The 27766-nt window shown below is 45.5% G+C and overlaps 1 protein-coding gene across 7 annotated transcripts in view; it reads left to right on the top strand.

Moving 5' to 3' along the window:
* The first annotated feature begins 3984 nt into the window (after positions 1 to 3984).
* Positions 3985 to 27766, top strand: part of TRIM67 (tripartite motif containing 67) — a 63620-nt gene continuing 39838 nt past the window's right edge. For 4 of the 7 annotated variants that reach the window (XM_055234213.2, XM_055234214.2, XM_055234215.2 and 1 more), the window contains exons 1-3: positions 3985 to 9354; positions 9463 to 10011; positions 10099 to 10258. In XM_055234213.2, the coding sequence (XP_055090188.1) occupies positions 9215 to 9354; positions 9463 to 10011; positions 10099 to 10258 (849 nt within the window). In that variant the 5' untranslated portion in view covers positions 3985 to 9214. Of the gene's footprint in view, positions 10259 to 27766 lie in introns of all 7 variants that reach the window. The other 3 variants (XM_055234210.2, XM_055234211.2, XM_055234212.2) reach the window with 2 other exon arrangements.

Here is a 27766-nt window from a genome sequence, read left to right on the forward strand (position 1 = left end):
TCTGGGTGATTTCCAGGCAAACCCTCAGCCCTCCCTCCTCACCCCCCTGCAGTAAACCTCAGTTCTAGAGTGTTTTCTGTTGTGAGAGCATGTGTCTGTGTAGGTGGACTAAGTATCTAGGTTCGTATCTAGGTACCTATCTAGGTTCCTGTCACTGTCACTGTCATCCTCACACACACTGACTTCTGCTGAGATAGCTGTTTTTCAGTCTGGCTTCTGGTCATATGGCTTTTATAGACCCTGACTAAAAGGCTGCTGTAGGTTTTCCAATTTTCTGGGCTAGGTCTGAGACACAGAAGAAAACATTCAGGTGCTTCTGGTGCACTTGTGGGGAGTACAGGGACCCAGCTGGGCTGCCCTGGCCTGCCTGTCTGAACACAATGTATAGCCACTTCAGGTCCTCCGTGAAGCTTGTAGCTTTTCAAGACTTGACTCTCTTCTTTCTCTCTGGTTCTACTATGACAATAAGAAATTATTTTTAAAAATTGAAACTATTTTGATTAATATATCAAAATATTATCCAGTTACATTATATAAATTATGTGCAAGTACTACTAGGTCATAATGTCTTTTTCTGGCATTCTTTCACTAAAGGCTTTAAAATCAATGTTCTTAACCCTTATCCTATAGACTGCATAAATATTTAAATGTATCTCTTTGTTTCCTTTGCTTTTTTAAAAAAAAAGCTTGCTCTCTGTTTTTTGCAAGTTCATTATTTCCATTTTTTTTTGCCTCTAGCCCTGATCATTGCTTTGAACATTAAGCTCCTCTAGAGCAGAGATTGTATTTTTTCTAGATATTATAGCCATTTCCTGATAGATGATTCTGATTGCTCTTCCAACTTCCCTTCTCACAAAAGACAAGCAGCTCACTCTCTCCACTATTCTCAAATACAGCCTGACACTCCAGCCAAAACAGTCTGCTTGCGGTTCACCTATTCACAAGTATCTGTTGAGAATCAGCCATTCAAGGGTAACCAAGTCCTGTATTATGGGGTCAAGGGGCAGAACATTTAAAAAGTAACAACACCTAATGTTTGTTGAGCACTATACATTGACTTTTCTAAATGTTTTACGTGTGTTATTTTATTGGGTAGTCCCAGCTCTTTGAGGTACGTACCTTTATTATCTCAGTTTTACAGATGAGAAATTCAAGTGGCTGAGAGGTTAAGCATCTTGCCAAAGTTTTCTCAGCTAGTAAGCAGTAGAGCCAGGATTCTAACCTATGTGGTCTGGCTTCCAAGCCAACACTCCCAACCACCGTGCAGAACTCAGGAGGTCTGTCAAGTTGCTACCAAACCTAAGGGCTCCTTATGTAGAAATCAGTCAAATGTGGTTGCTGGTTGCTGTTAGGAAACTGTAGTCACTGCACTTGAATAGTAATTTCCACATTATAAGTAACACTGCCGGCTAGTGAATTGGAAGGTGACGTGGTTCTCGGTGGTTTATAGCACGTTGCCATGTGAAAGGTGCCCTGTCTTGTGGCATGAGCGTTTTTTCCCTGGTGGTAGAGCCTTAACAGAGGAAAGGGCTGAATAAGGCTATCAGAGTTTGAAAGCACTTTTCATGCCCTGTTCCACAACTTGTGCTCTGATCTCTTATACTCACCAAGTAACAAGTAACTTGTTACCCCCAGTATAGCACTCTACAGTTTACAAACCTCGAGGGTTTGCTCTTTGTCTTAATATGAGAGGCCGTTGGAGTTACATGCACCATCGAGTGCAATCTAACATTGATTTCCTGTTCAAGAGAATACTGAGTGGAGAGAACAAAGGCATCATGGAGCCATGGCTCTTGCTGTGGTCGGGGAGAGGAAGCAGGAGCCCAGGGAAGGGAAGCAGATGGCTCATTAGAGTGGGTGGTTAGGATGAGAGCAAAGAGAGAAGTGGAGCTTAATGGACCAAAGTGGTCAAGCTATGAGGAGAAAATAGCATCCAAGAAGGACAAGGGCAAAACCAACGAAGAGTCAAGGTCAGAATTCAATAAAGAGAAGCTGGGGAGAAGAAATATTTCAATGTCGCAACAGAGGTGACTAAAGTGTCCAACTAAATAAGGGTGTTCCCCTAATTGTTTGAATAGGCCAATGAGTCAACCAATCTTATCCTTCTGAACTACCCCCTCATCTCCCCAGCTAGTTTTGGAATAGAAAGAGGGTGGAAGGGTGGTGGGGGGGTGGGGGAAGAAAGAGAGAAAGAAAGGAAGAAAAATAGGGAAAGGAAATTATATTTTTCCTAAGGGTAGAAGGGAGTTTTATTCATGAATGTAGCCAAGTCTCAGAAACATGCGTGGTTCTGAGATCTCAGGAGGGGTCTTCTCTTCTTTTTCTGCTTTTCTGCTTTATTCTTCACTCTCTGTTTCTTTTTCTTTTCTTTTTTTTTTCTTTTTCGGGACCACAACAGTTCCTTAACATCTGTGTTAGAAGCCCATCCAGATTCTTTCTCTGGTTTCCGATTCTACATTTCAGGAAGAAAAGACTCTGGCTGGCTCAGCCTAGTCAGTTGCCCACCCATGAACTAAACAATTGTGCCTAGATTTGGGATGAGGTTGTATTAGCACGGCTAGTAGAAACCTACCATGTGGGTCAGGGTTCTTTCTTCATTTTCATCATCTCCCAGGTCAACCCACGTTGCTGTGAGGATTAAATTAAATAATGGGGCCAGGCACAGTGGCTCACACGTATGATCCCAGCACTTTAGGAGGTCAAGGTGGGAGGATTGCTTGAGGCCAGGAATTCAAGACCAGCCTGAGCAATGCAGTAGGACCCCATCTCTATGAAACATGTTTAAAAAAAGAAAAATTGGCTGTGTATGCTGGCATGCACCTGTAGTCCTAGCTACTCTAGAGGCTGAGACAGGAAGATCCTTTGAGCCCAAGAGTTCAAGATTGCAGTGAGCCATAATCACAACATTGCACTCCAGCCTGGGCAATGAAGAGAGACCTTGTCTGAAATAAATAAAATAAAATATGTGAAGGGGTGCCATGAAAGTGTACAGCACTACTGCAATTCTTATAGCTGAAATATGCAACCAGAGGAAGTGCCAAAAATTGCTTTTGTGGTAATAGTATTAGTTTTCATGCATTACAAAGATATCCTGGGTATATAAAGAATCCTCTAAATTGAAATCAATTTTCTTCATCTGGGATTTGATTCTAAACTATTTGGTTTGCAAAAGACGCAGTGAGGCAAAAGCAGGCTTTCTAAGACCAGATCACCTGATCTGTACAGAAGATGAATCTCAGAATTAGAAGGGGGTGGTCATCACTTGGTATTCAGAAATTAAAACGAGGTTGTTAAGCACCAATCAAGGATGTTTGAAGGGAAAAGTGGCTAGATTTTAAGATTACTCAATAGAATGTGTTTTCTGGAAAAGAAGCCAATTACACACCCTGGGGAGAGTGCTTTATGTTGTTAGTTATAATTGTTCCTCATTAACTTTGCTGCAGAGACACTTTGGTACACTATGCCTAGATGTGGATATGGTCACTTTCTTTGGGTTAAATGCAAACTACTTTAAACCAGATGGCTTCTGGTCTGTAGATTTCTATTGAATTTCCTGAATTCACCTAAACTGTTAAAAAAAAAACTCAAAAAACTAAAAGAAAAAATATCGTAAGCTTTCATTTAAAAATTTGTTTTAGAGATTCTTATACTTGAGATTACAGCATCTGATTTTAGCTGATAAAGGCTTAAATTCCATTCTGCTTCATGCTTGAAATTCGAAGCGTTCTGAAAGGAATGCAGATGATTTACTTCTAACTTGCTGTGTTAGCTGGAGTAAATTATTTAACTGATCTGTGCTTTTTTTTGAGGAGAGTTACATTAGTCAGCCTCTTGAGTGTTTCTGGGACACTTAAGTGTCAAAACCATCCTGCAGTACATTATCCAAAGTAACTCATGGCAGAGTCTGTTTTTCTCTGCCTTGATAGCAGTAGATTGTGGAGTCTTAATTACTAATGTACTTTCCATGAGTCCAAGTGATGATAAGATGCACCATCAATTTAATAGGAAATTTTCAAAGCAACTGTAGGGAGAGCAGAAGTATGTATCAATTTGTAGTATGCTTTTTAATTTCAGCAACATTAAAATGTAAACATATATACATATTAAAATTGAGGAAATGTGGTGACGCCTAATTCCCAGAGTTGTTCTGAAAATTAAATAAGGTTCTCATTCCACATTGTTAAGTGTTACAATGCAAATATTATTACTTGCCTCACCCATCCCACAGCCCAGCCTTTAATAATATACTAGGGACTTGAAAAAAAATGGATATGTCATTCAATTTGGGGATCAAATTTTTTCATGAGTGTCATTTTTTAAATGGAGGATATGTTATTCGTTTGTTTTTTTTTTTTTTTTTTTAGACAGGGTCTCCCTCTGTCACCCAGGCTGGAGTGCAGTAGCGCAATCTTGGCTCACTGCAACCTCTGCCCCCTGGGGTTCAAGCAATTCTCGTGCCTCAGCCTCCCAAGTAGCTGGGAGCGTGTGCCACCATGCCTGTCTAATTTTTCTATTTTTAGTAGAGACAGGGTTTCGCCATATTGGCCAAGCTGGTCTCGAACTTCTGACCTCAAGTGATCCACCCGCCTCAGCCTTCCAAAGTGCTGGGATTACAGGCATGAGCCACGACATCCAGCCAAGGGATATGTCATTCTCAACAACAGCTAATACACAGAGACTCTAGAACCAGAAGGAATTTATTTTTTCTGAGACAGAGTCTTGCTCTGTTGCCCAGGCTGGAGTGCAGTGGCACCATCTTGCCTCACTGCAACCTCCACCTCCAAGGCTCAAGCAATTCTCCTGTCTCAGCCTCCTGAGTAGCTGGGACTACCAGCACCCGCCACCACGTCTGGCTAATTTTTGTGTGTTTTTTGTTTGTTCGTTTGTTTGTTTTGTTTTGTTTTGTTTTTTTGAGGCAGAGTCTCCCTCTGTCGCCCAGGCTGGAGTGCAGTGGTGCGATCTTGGCTCACTGCAAGCTCCACCTCCTAGGTTCACACCATTCTTCTGTCTCAGCCTCCCAAGTAGCTGGGACTACAGGTGCCCGCCACCACACCCGGCTAATTTTTTGTATTTTTAGTAGAGATGGGATTTCACTGTGCTAGCCAGGATGGTCTTGATCTCCTGACCTCTTGATCCACCTGCCTTGGCCTCTTAAAGTGCTAGGATTACAGGCGTGAGCCACCGCACCTGGCCAAATTTTTGTATTTTTAGTAGAGACAGGGTTTCACCATATTGGTCAGGCTGGTCTCGAACTCCTGACCTTGTGATCCAGCCGCCTCGACCTCCCAAAATGCTGGGATTACAGGCATGAGGCCCCAGAAAGAAATTTAAAGTTCAGTGAATTTTATCCCCAAAGTTTATAATAGGGAGAAACAGAGGTTCAGACAACTAAAATGACTTCTCTATATGCATATGGTTCATGGCACAGTTGAGACAGAAAGAGGACTTTTTATAGGTAATGTTGACAATTGTTAGTAATTATGATTATATACAGTGAAGCATTGAAGCTAGCTTTGTAACTTCAGTTCAGACAAAGGAGTGGTAGGATGCTAATCCCCCAAATGCACAATGTTTTAGCAAAAGTACAGTGCGAGGATAAGCTGATTTATGTCGTAGAATTGAGGTGGTGGGGATTGAGAGAGTGAAAGCTGTCAGAATCAAAATGGAGTCACTAATGTTAAAAAAAAAAAAAAGAAAAAAGAAAAAAGGCTCTGACAAATAGAGCCATGAAGGGAGAATTTTCATGCATAAATGCCTCGTAACAAAAACGACCACAAAAGACTCCAAAACCTACAACCTTGCACAGAGGCCATCACAACCCTACACCAAAAAATACTTCTATCAGGACATCTGCCCAGCAACTGCCTGTCCAGCCTTGAACTGGCATCACCCTTGTTATTGATATTTGTAGCCAAAGGTAATTATTTCAAAACAATTATGCAATCTTCCTCATTTTTTTCCCTTAAAAACCTCTGTCTTCTTTACCTCCCTGAATACACACAGAGTTTACTATGGCAAGCATCTTTCCATTGCGGTACTTTTTTCCCAAATAAACCTCTCTTCTTTTAGAGAGCCTGTCTCTTTGTTATGACAAGGTGACAAGAGTGCATGAGAAATGCATAGGTGTAGAATTCTGATGTACTAGATCACCTCCTCCCCGTGGAAAACAAAACTACACTCAGCCTGAGTGGAGGAGTGCTTGAACTGTAAGTCCTTCTGTACAGGAAAGGAGTCACACACCCCTCCAGGACGCCACCCCTACCCCCAAGCAGTTTGTTTTGGTCCAAAAATGACAAAGGAGACTGGACCTCAGCTATATGGCTAGTGGTCTGGGGCAGACCTGTTCACAGTAGAACCATAAGAGGTTACGACTTCCCTTGTGGTCACCAGGAGGCTGGGCTGAGCCGGCGTAAATGACGGCACTTGCTAGGGTCACAGAAATGCATCTTTAAGTGCATTCAATTACAGACCTACCCATACACTGCGTTTCTGACATGACCCTGTAGATTCCACAGCACATTTCTGGAAGGCTTATCTGAGAGTTGCAGGCAGGATCCAGCTCATTGTGGCTTTATCTACACAAGGCAGATGAGGACAAGGCTGTTACCATCTCCCATCTGTGGCTACTGATGCCTGGTTAAATAATTGTTCCAAGCCCCCTACCTGAGGGGAAGTAGAGTCAGGTCTCTTAATGGTGTGCAATGCTCTATCTGGCCTTAGCTTGGCCTGCTCTTCAACTTTGACACAAACTGGAAGCAAGCTGCAAAGCCGGACTAAAGATTCATAGGATTTTAAAACAGCCTGGCGTGGTGGCACAGGCCTGTAGTCCCAGCTACTTGGGAGGCTGAGGTAGGAGGATCGCTTGAGTCCAGGAGTTCGAGGCTGTAGTGAGCTATGATCGTGCCACTGCACTCCAGCCTGGGCGACCCAGCGAGACTCCAACCGCCGCCCCCACAACAAAAACAGAAAGTAGGAAACGCCGTCTGTATTTACAACTAGCTCGTTTAGTTCTCAGACATGAGTATTATGACAATATTCATTTGGCAGTTCAGGATCCGAGCGAGGGAAAGCCTAAGCGAGCTGCTGAGTGGGGCCAGTGGTCCCGGGGCGTCCTGACTTCCAAGGCTCTGGGCCTTCGTGCTGCGGCCAGGAGCGCCTCGCCACGCCCCTCCCCAGGGGTCCCCCTGCAGGGGTTCCTGTCCCCTAGGCACCGAGCCCCAAGCCCCGGGCGCAGGCTGCAGCTTCCGCCTGCCTGACCCCGCCAGCCTGCGCCTCCTCACCCGGGGACTAGCAGAAGCCTGGGCCCGCGCCTGGCGCTACGACTCCGGTCTTTAGTCTTTGTTTGGAGCACGGGAGAACCTGGGAACGGAGGGAGGCATGACTTCAATATTCATATCGTTGTTAAATAAACGATTTCCTAATTTGTATCTGTTTCATGCCAGCGTGAAACTTCTGTAGGCAGAGCCGGCTGCGCTGCCAGCATTTCCTTCTGCTGGTCCCCACCCACCTCTGCCTCCCCCACCTAGCGTTCCCTCGGCCGCAGCGGGGAAGAACAGCCAAGCAGACCAAACAGCCGGGGCCGCGGGTGGGAGGCTGTTCCCGCAGCTCGTGGCTGGCGTTGGAGAATGTGGAGATTTTCCCATTCATAAAAGGAACGTCCCCGTTTGCCGCCTTCCCTCCCGCCGCACACCGCCACATCCGCAGCGGGGTAGGGCTGGGTCTGCGGGCGCTGGGTTCCCAGGGGCCTACCCGGGCGCGCTCTCGCCTTTCTCAGGAAGCCCCATTTTGTGAGCGGCACCGCGTGTCCTCGCTCAGTCCGTGCACACAGTTGACCTGGAGCGCGGATGAGCACCCTTGGTTGAAACGAAGAGACAAAATGGCTTGTGGTTCAATTCATAAATAAAACCTCACCCTTGGACTTCAGGCTGCCCGACATTTTGGGACTTGGATTTTTTTTGCTTTATCATAGTTTTAGGAAGCGACTGTCAGGCCATGTTGCCTATCCATTTCTAAACGACTGGCTTTTTAGGATCCCGTTTTCACCCTTCTATGGCGGTGGGTTGGGGGTGGGGGGTGGAACTGGAGTGGCCCAGGGAGACGATGGCAGGGACGGGGCGGAGCAGGGCGTTGTACTAATTCAAGATGCAATCTCCATCCAAATAATGGATTGTTATTAACAATGATCCTCTCTGCAAAACCCTTAAAATTGCCCCTTGATTCCCTAGCAGCAAGAGGCGAGCCCTTATTCGCTGAGCTGAAGCCTCCTCCCCCCTCCTCCCCATTACTCTCTGCTCTGGAAATTACAACTCCTCGGCGCGCGGCGCGGGGAGGCAGCGGCAGCGGCGGGAGGGAGGCGGGGAGGGGATTCCCGAGCCAGCCGGGCGCTCGCCCTCCGCCGGCCGGCTGCAGCGTCTCGCGGCCAAGGTCAGAGGCGCCGCAGGAGCAGCAGCTGGGAACCAGGGAAGCGGGTCAATCCCGGCCGCAGGGAGGAAACCCCAGGGCGCAGTCAGCCGGCGTCCACAGCCGCCGAGGAGGAGGGTGAGCGGCTGTCTCCGGGCCAGTCGATTCCCGCCGAGGTGGCCGCGGCCCCAGCGACCCGGCGGGTGGCGGCCCAGGGGTCGGCGAGCGGGCAGCTGGAGCCCCACCTTCGGCTCCCGGGCGCTGTCCGCCGCCTCGTGGTGCTGATCCCAGCCCCACGGCTGAGCGGCCTTCGCACCTGCCTGCTCACCTCGCGATCACCCGGATAAGGAGCTGGGCGGGGGCAGAAGGGTGGCCTCGGGGTAGCCGCCCACCGGAGCCAGGGGCTGAAGCAGCGAGCGCACAGCAGCCCGGCCGCTGGTCCTGGGGTGGAGAGGAGGCGCGCGCTGCAGCCGGCGGCGGCGCTGGTGCTGACTCATCACCTAAAGCTCCTCGCAGGCCACCGCGAGGGCAGCCGACCGGCTCCGGACTCTGGATGCAGGTTGAAGCCGCTGGTGCGGGAGCCCCGCGGGCAGGAGGTGAGGACCCCCGCCCTTCTCTCGCCCCCCAATCATCTTAGGGCGGTGGCTACAGGACAGAGAGAGGGGCGTGCCCCTCGGCTGTGAAGTGGGCATGCCCGTGTGATGCCCCCGCCCGCCATCTCACCGGGGCGCACCACGCTGGTCCTCCTCCGCCAGTCTCCCGAGCTCCGGCCATTCATCCCCAGCGCAGAGCAGCGTGGGCAGCAGGCGCCGCGATGGAGGAAGAGCTGAAGTGTCCCGTGTGCGGCTCTCTGTTTCGGGAGCCTATCATTCTGCCCTGTTCCCACAATGTCTGCCTGCCTTGCGCTCGCACCATCGCGGTGCAGACCCCGGACGGTGAGCAGCACCTGCCCCAGCCGCTCCTGCTTTCCCGGGGCTCCGGGCTGCCGGCGGGCGCCGCCGCCGCTGCCTCTCTGGAGCACGACGCTGCGGCGGGCCCGGCTTGCAGCGGTGCAGGCGGGAGTGCAGCTGGCGGCCTCGGCGGCGGTGCGGGAGGTGGCGGAGACCACGCGGACAAGCTCAGCTTGTACAGCGAGACAGACAGCGGCTACGGGTCCTACACCCCGAGCCTCAAGTCCCCCAACGGGGTTCGAGTGCTGCCCATGGTGCCCGCACCACCCGGCTCCTCGGCTGCGGCGGCTCGGGGTGCTGCCTGCTCCTCGCTGTCCTCGTCTTCGAGCTCCATCACGTGCCCTCAGTGCCACCGCAGCGCCTCCCTGGACCACCGCGGCCTGCGCGGCTTCCAGCGCAACCGGCTGCTCGAGGCCATCGTGCAGCGGTACCAGCAGGGCCGCGGGGCCGTGCCGGGTGCGTCTGCAGCCGCGGCGGTGGCCATCTGCCAGCTATGCGACCGCACCCCGCCAGAGCCAGCAGCCACGCTCTGCGAGCAGTGCGACGTCCTCTACTGCTCTGCCTGCCAGCTCAAGTGCCATCCATCCCGGGGACCCTTCGCCAAGCATCGCCTGGTGCAGCCGCCGCCGCCGCCGCCAGCGCCCGCCGAGGCAGCCTCCCGGCCCACTGGCGCCGCCCAGGGCGCCCCCAGCGGAGGCGGCGGCTGCAAGAGCCCGGGAGGCGCGGGGGCCGGGGCGACTGGGGGCAGCACGGCCCGCAAGTTCCCCACGTGTCCCGAGCATGAAATGGAGAACTACAGCATGTACTGCGTGAGCTGTCGAACCCCGGTGTGTTATCTGTGCCTGGAGGAGGGCCGGCACGCCAAGCACGAGGTGAAGCCGCTGGGGGCCATGTGGAAGCAGCACAAGGTGAGCCCGCGGGACGCGGGAGTGCAGGTGCCAGGGAAGAGGGTACGAGGAGAAAGGCTCTTGGCCTCTCCCTTGGAGAGCTAGCAGAAAGTCGGTCAGAGGGTCAAGCAGGAATTACCTCACTCATTAGCCATTCATTCCATCAGATAGTCATTTGACAAACACGTAAGGGACTCCCGGTACTTTGGACTGGATGCTGGAGATGGGAAGGGTATGGAAAGATGACTTATTAGGTCCCCACCCACCTGAGGTTTTAGGATTTATGTAGGCACAGGGCACGCAAAACGCAGACACAGAGCTCTTTTACTCCCAACGTCTGACTAATAAGTTACCTTGATGGTCCCTTTTCAGTTAAGGCATGCAGGATCTTCTTTTCCCCTCTGCCACTCTCAGCAACTTATGGCTGGCCATGTGTCCTTGTATCTGATACTGCGAGAAAGAGAGGAGCCATCAAAATCTGGTCAGGTCCTTGATCAGACCCCAAGTCAAGACTAGAGTTGGTTTTTCTAACATTCACCTACATTTCCCATCCAAAGGCCAAAGATGAGCAATTGGACTCACTTCCCCAGAGGTCAGTGAACTAGGCCTGGCAGAGTTAGAATCTTGTGGGAAGGACCCCTAACCGCCTCTGGAACTTCAGACACCAATTATTCCTTGTAGTCTTACCAGTAAACTCTCACTGCAGAAGCAACAGGTCTCCACACAGCCCAGCCAGAAATATATATTTGAATTGAGGAGGAAAATAAAGTAATTGGCCAAGGCTATCCAACTGGAAACAAGCAAAAAGTGAGCACAGATGAGAGGAAGAGACTAAGAGACTAACCATTCCTATATAGATTTGTTGTTCATATATAGTTACTCTATAGTATTATCTGCTATAATGAGCATATGTTATTATAATTTAACATTTTAGAATAAAAGATTAGAAAAAACAAATGTGAAACCCTTTAGGAATCCACCTTTAAGAGGAGAATTTGCATAATACATAGAAAAAAAGATAAATATGTAGTCAAATCCTTAGTTCTAGAGCAGCAGTTCTCAACTGTGTCCAATTTTCACCCCTTACCCCAACCCCTCCCCAACATTTGGCAATGTCTGGGGACATTTTTAGTTATCACACCTAGAAGGTGCCACTGGAATCTAGTGGATAGAGGCCAGGGAAGTTGATAAACATTCTACAGTGCAGAGGAAAACTCCCGGAAACAATTATCCAGCCCCAAACGTCAACAGTGCTCTGGAGAGAAACGCTGCTCTATAGTTAGTTACACAGACCTGTATCTAAATCTTAGGACTTGTAATTTACTAGCTGTATGAGTCTAGGCACAATTTAAAACGCATTGGAAAAAATTACCAAACTTAGACAATTGTGGTAAGGATTAAGTATATTACTATATGTTTAGCCTCTAGCACAGCACCTTAAATATAATTGATAAATAACATTAAATGTTACTGCTTATCGTATAGTCCTAATACTTAAAACCAGTGAATTTGCAAAAAGCTACAGGGCAGTAGCAAAGAGTGCTTATTTGGCCTTATTGACTTGGTTAGCTGGAGAAAACATGAGCTGGCAACTTTTGGTAGTGTTTATGCTGAGTCCTGAAATAGCTTGGAGCTGAATCAGAATTGTTGCCTTGAATTAGTTATCATTCATATGATATTTTGTTGCATATTGCTTCACAGTAATTGGAGCTATCTTGCTTATTTCATCTTTTAAGTGAATAAACGTCATTTTACAAATAAAGAAATTATTTGTAAAAAGGGCTGTGACCAATTACCAAGACAAGAAGTACAGATTCCAAATCTCACATTCAGATTTCACAAACTGCTAAATCTTCACAGCTTAGAGAGCCAAAACTAATTCTGAATGTTGCCACTCAGATGTTCAGAATTAGTGAAGAGTGGAAACCAAAGAGAGTTGAGATGAGAATTTGCAATTGTAAGAGAAATTAAGTGTCTTACATAGAAAAGTGAGTTGGATAATGAGCTATGGTTTAATGAACTAAGGTTATACAGGAAAAATCATTGGTCATCCCTGGCTTGGTGTCAACCGCAGTTTTATAAAATTTCTATCCTCAGCCAACAATGCAAAGTTATGAGGAAATCTGGGAAGCACATGTGATATCTGTCCCCTACAGTGGGCAGTGTAAACTGTGGGAATATGACTATGCAGGATCTCAATTTTGTGACATCCTCCTAAATCCAGAAGGAACACTACGAGATACTTTTGTGAACACCTGTTTTCAAGAATGAATAGAAGTGCTGCTGTTCTTCTTCAGCAGCTGCTGTTGATTTCTACAGAAAGGGGAATTACTGAGTGCTTATTATGAGCATTTCACCTGGGGGCTGGCAATCAAAAGAAACGATAAATGGGAGAGCCCTGGTCGAACACTGTTGGTCTTGCTTTGTGGCTGGGCATCTAGATCAGCATGTATGCTGTGAGGGTGGCTACTTTTGAAAGACAAACTAGAACATTCCATTAAGACTCCCACTGTTGGCAATTTAAGTTTTTCAGTAAAACATGAAGTCTCTGGATTTTGTTGTTGTTATTGTTATCTAAAAATCTCAGAATCTTGACAAAGCTTCATTGCATCACCAGAACTAGAATTGGGACAGCAACATTTCTCTAACATTCCTGTGATTAAAGAAGCCATCATCAAAGCCTTGCTTTAATTTTTCTCTGGCGTTACTGCAGCTTGCCTTCTGATTAGTGATTCTTTTTTTTTGTTTTTTGGAGATGAGACATATATGTGACACTGAAACCTATTTTAAAATAAGATTATCACCTTTTAAAAGCAGTGTAAAAAACTTGAGGTTTTGGCTAAACACATTTCTGTATGAATTTCTTGGGAGAGCATTAACTGTTTCAAAGAGCTTCTGATGTGAAGATGGGATAGGGAAGGGTAACTGTACAGGAGAGCTTTTGGTTTTTTGCTTCTTGATTATGAAAATCTGTTTTTCCTGAAGCTGGAGGAAAGGGTTACTGTGTACCACAGCCCTTTCCTAGTGTGACATGCCACAGAATGTCAACACCTATAACTCCTAACTCAGGGAGAACTCTGACCTGCTGGGTGCAGATGGCCAGCTCTGAATTAAACTGGGTAGGAGTTGATTCCCAAGTTGAGGTTAGAGAATAATTCTTTTTTCTTTATAGCTAAGCTCTTCTTCTGGAGTTCTTTGAGAGCCATGGTAAATAGAAGAGCCTTAGAAGCAAATCTCACTGATACTCCAGGAGTACTATTCCCACCGAGTCAGCGCCTCACAGCAGCAAGGGAGAGGGCGTGGCCTGGAAAGCTCAGGAAAGACAGGACTTTTGATCACTCGAATGTCTTTTTTTTTTTTTTTTAAGAGATAGGGTCTTACTACATTGCCCAGTCTTGTCTCCACCTCCTGGCCTTAAGTGATCTTCCTGCCTTGGCTTCCCAAAGTGCTAGAGTTACAGGTGTGGGCCACTGCACCCAGCCAACTCCCACGTCTTAAGGCTCTGCCAAAGGGCAGGTGGCTTCTCAGCCTGCTGTCTTACCTTATTTTGTAAAAAGGGTATGTTAGGCTTTAAAGGCTCAGAGGAAACACCTCTTCTATTAAAAGGGATAATACATACATGACAAAGAACATGTAGTCATAGTTGCACTGTGATCACAGATAAAAATATTTTAATATTTGTAATTTTTTTTTAAATATTTTGAGATAGGGTCTCTCTCTGTTGCCCAGACTGGAGTGCAGTGCTGCAATCACAACCCACTGTAGCCTCAACTTCCTGGGCTCAAGTGATCCTCCCACCTCAGCCTCCCAAGTAGCTGGGACTACAGGCACAACCCACCACCATGCCTGGCTAATTTTAAATTTTTTTGTAGAAATGAGGTCTTGCTCAGTTGGCCAGGCTGGTCTCAGTTGAACTTCTGGCCTCAAGCAATCCTCCCACCTTGGCCTCCCAAAGCCTGGGATCATGCCTGTAGGTGTGAGCGACTGCACCTGACCAACGTACATCATTTCTGACGGCTGCCTGCCATTTCATCATAGGCATTTATGTTTTATTTCATTAACACCTTAATACTGAATTTGGGTTGCTTTCTGTCTTTTGCTGTTACAAATATTTTGCTTGTTAAATCTATGCCTACACTCTTAATTATTTCCTCAGGTTACATTCCTAGATATGGAATTGCTATGTCAAAGGATACCTGACTTTAAGATATCTAATTAATGTTTCCAAATTACCTTTCATAAAGATGACACCTACTTTCTTTTTTAATAACAAAATTATGTAAACAATTAAAAATTCACAGCCGGGCGCGGTGGCTCACGCCTGTAATCCCAGCACTTTGGGAGGTCAAGGCGGGCGGATCACGAGGTCAGGAGATCGAGACCATCCTGGCTAACATGGTGAAACCCCGTCTCTACTAAAAATACAAAAAATTAGCAGGGCGAGGTGGCAGGCGCCTGTAGTCCCAGCTACAAGGGAGGCTGAGGCAGGAGAATGGCGTGAACCCCCGGGGGCGGAGCCTGCAGTGAGCCGAGATCGTGCCACTGCACTCCAGCCTGGGTGAAAGAGCGAGACTCCGTCTCAAAAAAAAAAAAAAAAAAAAAAAAAAAAAAAAAAAAAAAAAAAAAAAAAATTCACTTGGATAGAGACCACAGGAGAAATGATAAGGTGGATTGTCTTCTTTCTAGTAATTATTGTTTGTTATTTTCTAGCAAACAATATTTTTTTGTTAGAACTATTTTTAAGAAGAAGATGACGTGTATCTAGATTTTCATATTTTTAACTACTAGTTAGGGATCTTCCCTCAACAATTGATTTAACATGTACAGATATTGCTCACTATGACCTCTTGGATTTTAAGGTCCATAAAAAGACAAGGCCTTGGAGGCCCACCTAAGGCATTTTTGGGTGGGGTTGGGTGGGCAAAAAGAGTTAGGTAGGGAGAAGTGTTTGGTAAAAACTTTCCAGGGGGCCTGAAGTCTACAACTCTATGGCTGATGATTGTACACTTGCCACCAACTTTAAGCAGAGCGTTCGGAGTCCAAACTGAGAAGAGTCCGCCAGGGCTCTCAGAGCATGTGGCACGGAAATATGCTCATTCTCATTCTGAGTGGAAGCCATAGATTTTTTTTTTTAATTTTTATTTGTTGAGACAGAGTCTTGCTGTATTACCCAGGGTGGAGTACAATGGTGCTATCTCAGCTCACTGCAACCTCTGCCTCCCGGGTTCAAGCAATTCTGCCTCAGCCTCCCCAGTAGCTGGGATTACAGGCATGTGCCACCATACCCAGCTAATTTTTTGTATTTTTAGTAGAGACAGAGTTTTGCCATGCTGGCCAGTCTGGTCTTGAACCCCTGACCTCAAGTGATCCATCCTCCTTGGCCTTCCAAACTGATGGGATTACAAGTGTGAGCCACTGAGCCAGCCTTTGATTTTCTTTTCTTTTCAGACAGCGTTTCTGCTCTTGTTGCCCAGACTGGAGTTCAGTGGTGCACCTTGTCAGTTCACTGCAACCTCTGCCTCCTGGGTTCAAGCGATTCTCCTGCCTCAGCCTCCAAGTAGCTGGAATTACAGGCATGCACCACCACGCCTGGTCAATTTTTGTATTTTTAGTAGAGACAGGGTTTCTCCATGTTGGTCAGGCTGGTCTCAATCTCCTGACCCCAGTTGATCTACCCGCCTTGGCCTCCCAAAGTGCTGGGATTACAGGCATGCGACACCACACCTGCCCCGAAACCTAAATTTTTGAGAAGTTGAATCTTTTACCAACTCTGAAGTTCTGGGAAAAGAAGTGCTTAGGCTGGCTTCTCTCCTATCTGCCCCAGACTGGCAGAACCAATGGCAAGAACCAATGGCAAATCTGCTCAGAGCCCTGGGGAGATGAGCTGACTCCCCTAACTAGAGGCTGCAGCACTTCACACCATCTCTGTGCCAACATTACCACTGTCTTCAAGCCACCTTGGCTGTAGCCCTACCCTATGCTTAGATTTAATTCCAAGTAGGTCGGTAATTCAGGGACCCTTATGTTACCCCTTTAAAATGTTTTTTTTTTTCCTTTCTCTCTCTTTTTTTTTTTTTTTTTTTTTTTTTTGAGACAGAGTTTCACTCTTGTTGCCCAGGCTGGAGTGCAGTGGTGCAATCTTGGCTCACTGCAACCTCCGCCTCCTGGGTTCAAGAGATTCTCCCGCTGCAGCCTCCTGAGTAGCTGGGATTACAGGCATGTACCACCACGCCCAGCTAATTTTTTATTTTTAGTAGAGATGGGGTTTCCCCATGTTGGTCAAGCTGGTCTCAAACTCCCGACCTGAGGTGATCCACCCACCTCTGCCTCCCAAAGTGCTGGGATTACAGATATGAGCCACCACGCCCAGTCTTTTTTTCTTTTTAATATGCTTTCCTTGTCACACACATCTAGGAAACAAAAAATGGGTTTGAGAAAAGAAGGCAAGAATCCACAAACTTGAGTTGCTTTATCTTCTCTTTGAAGGCTATTTATGTAGAGAAATATAAGAGTTTAAAAGTTGAAGACAACCTCATAGGCTGCGAATGAACAATCCTCCTGTCACTATTCATGAATATATTTCATAATGTTTGCTGTGGTGGTCACTGGGTCGTTAAGGTATTGTTACATTTTTAGCCTGCAATGGAAGGGCTTTTATGCCAGTAGACATTCATAGTGGTGGAGCTTACATGTAGAAGTCAACAATATAGAGTGTTCTAGATGGGAGGAATCTCTTAATTCCTGAAACAGACCAGGGAAAGGGTCAGCAAACTGTGGCCCACTCCCTGTTTTCATAAATAAAGTTTTATTGAAACACGGCCACACTCATTTATTTACTATTGCCAATGGTTGCTTTTGGCCATATTTGCTTTTGGAAGAGTTGAGTGGTTGCAACAGAGATGATGTGGTCTGTAAAACTGAAAGTATTTACTATCTGGCCCTTAATAGAAAATAATTTGCTCTCCTTTAGATTGCAACCTCATTGGTTGCAATGTAAGTGTGTTCCTCCACCCTGCAACATCAGCATCAACCTGGGAGCTCATTGAAAATGCAGAATTTTGAATCTCAAACAGTCCTGCTGACTCAGGATTTGTATTTTAGCAAGATTCTAGGTGATTTGCATGTACATTGAAGTTTGAAATACCCTAATGGGACTGCTTTTAGAGCTCCAGGGTGCTAGGCCCATGACTTTCACTGCAAGTCATCTGAGAAGTGGATGTGTCTCCTCTAGGGGGTCTGAGAGCTTTGAACTAGAGTCTTATTTAATTACTCTGGGCACCAGTCGGGATCTTTAGGTTACACAAACTCTGGATACTGGGAAACCATATGATGCTCAAAGCCACTTGGCCCAGAGATGGGCAGGAATCTCTAAGGGGTGGGAAGTGTCTGCAAATCTGTATGAGTCCTCTTGAGTTAGAGCAGAGGGGCCTGAGGAGAAAGAAATTCTGGAGAAATGCTTTCTGCTGCTTTCCTGGGATTGAAAAGAAACCTACTTAGCTGTTTGTACCTTGGGTTTCATATTAGTTTGTGTCTCAGTTGTTCTCTAAATCAGCAAAGAGAATGCTTTATCCACTCTTTAGCCATTTTCGGTGGGGGTGCTGCCCAGGTAGTGGTGGAGGTTATGACAATCATAACCAGGGAACCTCAGGAATAGCAGAGAATCCAGACAGACATTGGGAGGGGGCTTTAGCAAATTTCTTCCTCCCGCTTTGGAATTTCCTTTTGCGAAGTTCTTGATGGGAAACTGAGGGTTTTAAAATGTTTATTTTCTAGGGTCTGCTGTTTTCTAACAGAGATTATGAGTCACAACCTCCTCATTTTGCAGATGAGGAAACTTGAAAAGAAGGGGCTTGCTAAACTTGTGCGGCAAGTTGTGAAATGATTTTGCAAAAAACAAGTCTGGGCATGGTAGTTGATGCCTGTGATCCCAGCAGAGGTGGGCGAATTGCTTGAGGCTAAGAGTTTGAGACTAGACTAGCCAACAGAGAGAGACTGCTTCTCTATAAAAAATAAAAGCATTAGCCAAGCATGGTGACACGTGCCTGTAGTCCCAGCTACTCAGGAGGCTGAGGCAGAGGGAATGCTTGAGCCCAGGCTGTGATGTGCTGTGATTGCACCACTGCCCTCTAGCCTGGGCAACAGAGCAAGACCCCAACTCTAAAAACAAACAAACAAACAAAAAAACAAAAACGGCCCCCTTTATTGCTCCTCACTGTACATTTTGAATAACTGTAAAAATGCAACAGAATGCTGTATGTATATTTGAACAAAAACAGATGCCTATGGCATCAGCTGAAGAGTAGTTATGCATAGAAGAAATAAAGCGTTAGCTGATAGCTATTTTTAAAAGTAGGGGGAACAGAGATGGAGCACAACCTCTCATTCAACTGGAATGGGGCAGCAGGAAAAGGGAATCGAAGGTGGGGACGGGATGGGGGAGCTTCAGTGTCCTGTTTGGGACAAATAAGGCAAGATTTTGGGGGCCAGAAGAGATGTGAGAGAGATCACTAGCATTCCCTCTCTATTTTACGTATGGCTACAGTGGCTACAGAAAGGAGATGTGGTGTGGAGGAGAGAGAGGGTGCAAAAGGATTCACAAGGACAGGGCATGGTGAGCTGGGTTCTGGGAATCGGGAGTGTGGATGAGGCCTCAGCGACAGACGTATCAGACAGGATGTGGACACCTGCCAGCACTCACTCCAGAAGGAGAGGCTGAGCTTTAGTCACATGACATCTAAAAAAATCTGTCCAGACGGCACATAGTTGTAAAAAATTAGGTCAAGGTTGTGTTAGGAAATTTAGACACATACTTGTATTTACTCAATCTCCCAATCCTTATAGTTTGATTCTGGGTGATATCTATAAAACCAGGAAACTAGTGAACTATGAATACTCAGAAACAACAAGCCTCCTAAAATGAAGAAATGAGACTTTCCCTCACTCGATAAATTATTTGTTGCCTTATGGTTGGCTTTACCTATCAGCTGAGCTGTGTACCCACAACTAAAAGTCATCTCTAGCACTTACTATAACGTAAATACTGATGCTGTCTCTTGACCATTGCATCCTTTTTCTGAGCTGATGCTGCTAATGATTATTTCACCTTCAATTCACCTAATTACTCATTCAGTCAATAAGGACATCTTGAATGCCTATATATCATATCAGACACAGTTCTAAACACTGAGGCCACTGATGGAATTTTCTTTCCTCAAAGAACATAAGTCTAGTCACAAGAGAAAGAAAATTGACAAGTAAATGAACAAATAAATAAGCTGGATAGTGATAAATACCAAGGTGGAAATAAAAACAATGTGATAAAAAATACTTAGGCAGGGCCAGACACAGTGTCCCATGCCTATAATCCTAACGATTTGGGAGGCTGAGGCAGGAGGATTGCTTGAGGCCAGGAGTTCAAAACCAGCCAGGGTAACATAACGAGACCTTGTCTGTATTCTAAAATACCAATAGTACTTAGGCAGACCTCTTTGGCAGGAAAGTTGAAAAGCAATCACCGAGGAGGATGTATTCAAGCTAAGACTTGAAGACTGGGAAAGAACCAGCCTTGCATGATTCTGAAGGCAGCACATTTCACAGAGAAGACAAGGTTCAAGAACCAGGGTCAGGTGACGCCTGGTGTGTTTAAACGACAGAAATGGGCCAGTGTGCTTGGGGCATAATGAAACAGATGAATAAGGGGCAGAAGCAGAGAGCTAGGCAGAGAGGCAAAAGGGTACAGGGCCTGGCGGGCCATGCAGAACAGGTTGAATTTAATAGTAAGTGCTATGGGTAGCCACCAGAAGGATTTAAGCTGGGGTGTGATGTTTCTTTTCTAAAAGAGCTCTCTGATGGAGGTTTGGAAAATGGATAGTAGGGGGACAAGAGTGGAGGCAGGATGTGTAATTAGAAGCTGTTGCAGCAGTTTGGGCTATAAATATGGGGACTTGAATTGGGAGAGAGGCAGCAGAAATGGAGAGAGGCTTATGCATTCGTATCCTGCTGGGGGTTCTCTGAGCTTGGACTTTTGTTTTGGTGTCTTCTATTATTTTTGGAAAATTTTTGTGTACTATCTCTTCAGAAAATTCTCCTGCTCTATCCTCTCTCTTTCTCTTTCTCTCTCTCATCCTTCCAGAATTCCAATAACACGTATATTAGATTGCTTGCTATTGTCACACAGTTCTTGGATGATCTGTTCTTTTTTCTTTTGTCTTATTTTCTTTTTTTTTTTTTCTGTTTAGAGACAGGGTCTCATTGTGTTTCCCAGGCTGGAGTGCAGTGGCACAATCATAGTTCACTGCAGCCTTGAACTCCTAGGTTCAAACAATCCTCCTGCCTCAGCCTTCCAAGTAGCTAGGACTATAGGCACATGCCATCCTGCCCAGCAAATTTGTTAATTTTTTTTTTTTTTTTTTGTAGAGGTTGCATTTTGCTATGTTGCCTAGGCTGGTCTCGATCTCCTGGCCTCAAATGTCTCCCACCTTAGCCTCCCAAAGTGTTGGGATTATAGACATAAGCCACCATGTCCAGCCTTTTATTTTACTTTTAGTCTTTTTTCTTTAATCATTCTTTTTGTTTCTTTGTGTTACAGTTTGGGTAACTTCTATTAACTTCCATTTCACTGGTTATTTTTTAGGCTGTGGCAAGTCTACTGATTAGCCCCCTTCCCTCTCCCTTCTCCGTCTCCACTCTGCATCTTCTCAGAACTCCTGCCCTTTCCCCAACAGTCAGGACCCTCTAATGCTATGGGCCTGTGTCTCTTTTCTCTATCTTACCCAGGAAGAAAGAGTTTTTTCATTTCCCTTCCCTCAGCTACTAGAGGTCCTTGCTGTGCTCTGGGAGGTTGTTTTTCTTTCTTTTTAAGTTATGCTTTCTTGAAATTTATAAACCCTTGCAAACTGCCTTATGCCCTTTTTGAAACTAATAGATGCAATAAACAAATAAGAAGTCTACTTGAATACAACCAAAGAGAGCTAGGATCCTCTGGAAAGTCTCATTAAGATAGTCCCCTAGTTGTGAGCAGTGCTGCAGTCACTGTTAGAAAAACTGAATGCTGCTTGGAAATATTTGGATCAAGAAACAGAGATCTTCTCGGTCCTTCAGCCACGCTACTGCTCCCTGCCAGTCCCACACAATAAAGAGAACTTTGCCTGGTGTAGACAGTGCAGCCATTCATCATATTTCACGTTTCATGTGAATGTCACCACACACCATCAGCTTGCTGGGAGGGCGTGAGTTTTACCTCTCACATTGGTTTCCTTCATTGAACTGTCTGCAGCTATCAGTGATGAGTGTTTGTCCTGCACACAGTCTTGTCTCCCCAGCAGGGTTCTACACCTGTAACCTACTGGGAATATGAAGATTCACAGAAGGGGATATCAGGGCACACCAAAGGCAAGAAGACCCTGCTGGGGGATCTCAGGAAGTGTGAGGGGTCTGAGTTTTTAGCCTACTTACAAGCCAACAAATTAGCCTGCCAGAGTTTCATGGGTGCAGTCAGAAGACATTAGGCTCCTAATTCAGAGATGGAGAACAGTTTATTACTCACAGCAACAGCAGGAGCCAGAACATCCACATGTTGGGCCAGTTCCCATAAGGGATGTGAAGAGGGCTAGATCATGGCACCTGCACACTCAGCCGGCTGCGTTACAGGAGAGGAGCCTTGAGCTTAGCAAACCCCAATCTTTTTACAAAGGGCAGTAAACAGCAGCCCGTTGCTCCCAAGGGAGATATCATCTCTATCTTCCAAGGTTGTCCTCATCCTTAGAAACATAGCCCAGAACAAAGAGCAGTCAGTGTCTCACTTGCAAGATGTGGAGAAACACCAGAAACCCATGGAAAATTATCTTCCACCAGGAGAATTAAGTCAAAATTCAAATAGATCCTTGAGTGATTCCTGCCATTTGGGCCTCATGTGCATTGTGGGTAACTTCCTGAGCCTCCTCTGGTTTGCAAAATATCTTCTTTCAATTGGGGGCCACAGGTCTCAGGGCATCTGGGCAAAACAAGGAGGATCTGTGTTGTCATCTCTCAGGCTTCTTACACCTTTGGGGTTTGCTGGGTGTCATGGGATGGTGGAATATGGGACCCAGGTAAAGTTTCCCAGTTAAAGCTGTTCAATTAAGGCGACTTTCATTCCTGAGTCCATCTGTGTCCCTTCCAGGATGTGAAGGAGAAATGTCATCTTGTGGCTTTCCATATTATCCAGTCAAAACAATCCACTGGTTAAGCATTCTTTGAGTGCCTCCTGTAATCCATGGCCTCTGCTGCAGACACACATAAAACAGGCCACAAGACAGCTCACAGCCTGCTGCAGGAGATCATCGTACAGCCAACCTGATGTATATACGCCTGATATGAAAAGTGGAATAAGTGCCCTCCTTGTAACGTGAATAAACGGATAGGGGAAGAGTGAAGAGAAGGCAGTGAATTTCCCCTGGAAATTAGGAAGGGGAAGAGGGAAAGAGTGTGGGGAGACTGAAGATAAGATGATGCTTGAGCTGGGGTCATGGATGGTGAGTAGGTTCATTAGTCAGGAAAGACAGAAAAACTTAGCCATACATCATTGCATGAGGCGTTAAAGAAGATGTTTAAAATATAGTTCCTGTTCAAACAGCCAATTGATTATCTGCTGGTAGAGTGCAAGGGATTCATCCATATTTACACAAAGCAGGGAAACATTGACGAATATGATGCCATGTCTAATAAAAATGAAGGAAATCAGACTACCAGTCCTTTGAGTATCTGAGCTAACATACTGGATCTGGAGACAATGGGGGAAAAGGATGGGATAAATAGATTCAGAAGCCAAATTTAAGGGGACATCTAACTTGGCAGGCAAAAAAGGATTAAACTTTAGCCTCATTTAAATTTCAGTGAAGAACAGGAATAGCCAGGCTATAATCTTTTTGAAGTTTCTTGTAAATTTCAGTCATTTTACCCTGTTTGCCAGTAAAATCTGGCAAAAAAAAAAAAAAAAACCTTTCAAACATCTCAATTTTCTCAGCTAAGTTAAGGAGTTAGAGATGGGGAGAGAGGGATAAAAACAAAAGAAGTGAGGAAACCGTAACATAAGAGATTCCCAGGAGGAAAAGGGCAGTGATATGGACTTACTTTAAAAGAAGGCTAATTTTGGCCATTTAAATGGACAGGAGGGCTCACCTCACCACTTATGCACAAGAAATCAAGAACAACACCGGAGCACAAATAATTGGTGCTAAAATATGTGGAACCATCCTTAGGTATGAATGAGCATGGAGCAGAGAGTAGAGAGATGGGAGTTGAGTTGGGTTTCAAAGGATTGGAAGGATGGGGTAGGGGGTGCCTAATTTGATGACAGAGAGAAAGCTCTAAGACAAATTCTCATCAGACACGTATTGTCACAGAACTAATTCTATTGTTACAAGAGACCGGAGCTGGCCTGATGCTAAAGAAACAGTTTGGTTACCAGGCAATGAAAACCTCCCCTGGCTTGGCTCAGCAAATGGTCTTGATACATTGGCAAAGTCAGGAGTCTGGTCCTGGGGCTTCATGCATCAGACATCCCATCCCAGGCTTGTTCTTGGTGCTAACCCAGCATGAGCTGATTACTTTCTGGTCTCTAGCCTTTCTTCACGGAAGTGTGACTTGCTGTGCCCAATTACACTTTCCTGCCAAATGGGATATTCTTACAGTCTCCATGGGCATTTTTACTAATAACTCCACACAGTTTTAAAAATAAAATTCCATCTTGATTAGACTTTTACACCCATCAATGTGTCTTGCAGCTAACAGAAACTTCCAGGATCTCTTTCCTTTTAAGACCAGCTTTATACGTCATATGCATAAATAACACTATATTTCAAACACTTTGAGAACAAGGACTGTGTCTTATTTATCTTTGTAATCCCGGTACCCATCAGAGCATCTGACACCCAGTCAAGCACAAGAAACATCTATTTAATAAATGAATAGGACTTAACACTAAAATGCATTCTAATATCCATGCCGTAAATTATGATTTCGGAGCAGTCCCTATTAACTATTTGTTGAATCATAGAATAGAATGATTCATAAAGGAAGGGTCATTCCTGGGGACAGTATGGAAAAGGAGAAGAGGAGGAATTATGCATTTTCCAGGGCCCCATATTGAAAAGAGCCATCCATGCTCATTAGCATGGCTCTCCCCTCCCTCTTTACATGTGGTAATCATGTGAGAAACAGTCGGCTGAGTTCGTGACATGAAGAAAACTAGCTGGGAAATGTTGGCGTGACTTTTCCCAGATGTTAGCACTGCTTCAACTTTTGAGAGAACACACTGAGTGTAAGTTTACTAGACTGATATTACTAAAATCATTGGTGCTATAGAGGCAAGAGAATATGGGGAATAAGAAAGCTAGTTGCAAGCCAGCAATCCTAAAACTCTTCCCCTTGCCATGGACTGACGGCATATTAAATGAGATAATGCATTTTAAGGAATTAACAGTGTACACCACATATGCGTGTTCAATAAAAGAAAGCCACTATTATCGTCACGATTATTATTGAGCGTCAAGGCTGAGAATGCTGTGAAAGGAGGGAATTGCTTTCCTGTGCAAGGCTGGGCACAAAACTATCTTAGTCACGGTGTCCTCTTGGGGTAGGGCTAAGAAGCAGCGTTTAACCTAATTGAGCTCACTGGCCCTTTGGCAAAGCCACTTCCCCTCCTCACACTGAACGGGTGCCTAGAAAGTTCTATTCTGGAATCGCTTGGACCACCTTTCTGCTCCATCATTGGCTGATATAATGGAAAGGTGATTGGAATTTAAATAAAAATTCTGGGTTCCATTTGGAGCTATACGTCTTTGGATATGTTTCTTAACCGCTCTCAGCCAGTTTCCTTATACACAAAATGCTGGTGTAAGAATGAAGTCAGATGAGGTTAGTAAAAGGTTCCTATTACACCTTCGGGGCACTCAGTTTATTCCTGAAAATATGAGAAATTTGGCCTGCTTCCCCTGTGTCCTAAAGAGCCCAATACCCATTTTTATGATGTGGAGAAAGAGTATATGCAGTATGATTTTCTGTGAATATATATGTAAGGGTATGTATTAGGAGGTAAAGCTGTGCATAATGTATTTGTTTGTTAAGGCTTCCATCACAAATTACCACAAGCTGGGTAGCTTAAAACAACAGACGTTTCTTGTCTCACAGTTCTGGAGGTTAGAAGTCCAAAATCAAGGTGTCAGCAGGGCAGTCAGTGTTCCCTCTGAAGGCACCAGGAAGGACCTGCCCCAGGCCTCTGTCCCAGCTTGTGGTGGCTCCTTGGCTTGTGGCAGCAGAAGTCTAATCTCACATGGCGTTCTCCCTGTGTGCATGCGTGTCTGTGTTCGAATGTCTCTTCTTTGTAACGACACCAGTCATAATGGATTAGAGCCCATTCTACTCCAGTGCGACCCCCACCTTAACTAATTACATCTGTAATGGCCCTATTGGCAAACAGGGAAGCATTCTGAGGTCCGGTGAGGGGTTAGGATTTCAACATGTGACTCTTTGTGGAACACATTTCAGCCTATAACACACAAAAACATTAATTAATTGGTTAATGTTACAGTGGTCGTTAACCCATTTATGCCTGAGGTTGCAATTTTTTGAATTTTTGCAATCAGACCTTGGTGATGACCTTGAACAGTAGGATATGAATAACCCCCACAAGCTTAGCATTCCAATAATGGAACACTAGGCATAAATGGATTTGGGTGCAACAACGAAACAAGAAGAGAGCTGGCAATTGAAAGAAAATTGAAAGTTACTAACTCAGGTAGGTTAAGCCCATTGTTTCCTCATACTCTGTGAACATATTCAGCCAGATTGTGCTCCTCTGAAGCTAGCAGAGAAGTGGGGAATTTTAGATTCCAGGTGTGAGTTGGGGAGAAGGAAGATTTAAGGTAGGGGAGGGGCAGTGTGGTGCTGATTAGAGGGCACTGGGTAGGGTCCTGCAGACTGGGCAAAGAGTAGGAGAAGGGATGGAGGAGAGATGGCAGGGTTATAATGAGAAGTGTTATCATTGCAGCAGGACATTGCCCTAATGCTTAAATGTCCTGAGGTGTTTGAGGGAAAGAGCTTTGCTTTCCACTGAACGATCTACCTTAGAGATTATCCTATGTGTCAACAAATATAGAAATACATTGGCATTTTAATGGGTGCTGAGTATTCAGTTATGTGGATATTGCATCATTTATATTAATCACTATTCCTGAACATTTAGGCTGTTCACAAATTTTAACTATTTTTTAAATGTAGTGACCATTCTTGTATATACATCTTTGCATTCTTGTCCTATTGTCTCTTTAAGATAAAATTCTATAAAACATTCTCTAATTAAGAAAAAACACCATGGATTGATTTCTTACTTCTCTGTAAATATATGAACCCAGGATCCTGTCTTTAAGAACAATTTCATTCTTACCTCCCTCCCAGCATGCTAGTCTCCCTCTCCTGCACCCCCCTCTCAGATACTGTTCTACCCTAAGTCATATCTGGATGCTCCTGCCAAACCTATTGCATTGAAGATGGCAGCCTGGAGCGTGGAGGAAGGGGGTGATGGTGGAGAAGGAGTTGGATGAATCAAGGGAAGGAAGAAAAAAGTCGCATGTGTTAATATGCTATTTATTTTTAATTGCCACAGCTTAGGTAGGCAATACAATCCCTAACATATGCACTCTGTAGGAAGAGTAAGAACTGGCCCCAGAGCACAGAGCTAGTAAGTAAAGCCAAGGTCTATCTGAATGCAGAGGCCATTTTTGCTAGATTTTATCATTTGTTCAAATGTTTTCTGCTGTCCCTCTGGGAGAATTATACTTCTTGTCCCATCACTGTGAGGCTGGGCCCTCTAACTTGCTTGGGTCAATGAAATGTGAGTGGGACGGATAGTGCCACCTCTCAGGAGAAGGTTTTTTTGTTTGTTTGTTTGAGATGGAGTCTCACTCTGTTGCCAGGCTAGAGTGCAGTGGTGCGATCTTGGCTGACTACAACCTCTGCCTTGCAGGTTCGTGCGATTCTCCTGCCTCAGCCTCCCGAGTAGCTGGGACTACAGGCACGCACCACCATGTCCAGCTAATTTTTGTATTTTTAGTAAAGATGAGGTTTTACCATATTGGCCAGGATGGTCTCGATGTCTTGACCTCATGATCCGCCCTCTTCGGCCTCCCAAAGTGCTGGGATTATAGGCTTGAGTCACTGTGCCTGGCCAGGAGAAGGCTTAAGAGCAAGCGTGTGTTTGGGCTGTAGCTCCTTTTCTTCTGCTATGAGTCTACTATGCCTCAAATGAGAAGCTCCTTCAGCTTGAATCCCGAAATGCAGAGTATGGGAAACATAGCTGCAGGTGACCTGCAATGGGCACTCAGTGTCAGCAAGAAGTAAACTTTTGTGGTTGGAAGCTTCCAAGTTGGGGGGTGGTGTTTGTTACTGCAGCGTCACTAGCCTAAGCTGTCTGATACAACCATTCTCTGTCCATTTCACTATCTTTCCTCTCTCTTCTGAGCCTTGCCCTGGTCGTTGGCCAAAATGTTTCTA

The sequence above is a fragment of the Symphalangus syndactylus genome, chromosome 19, assembly GCF_028878055.3.
Source record: "Symphalangus syndactylus isolate Jambi chromosome 19, NHGRI_mSymSyn1-v2.1_pri, whole genome shotgun sequence".
In the NCBI taxonomy this organism is placed as follows: domain Eukaryota; kingdom Metazoa; phylum Chordata; class Mammalia; order Primates; family Hylobatidae; genus Symphalangus; species Symphalangus syndactylus.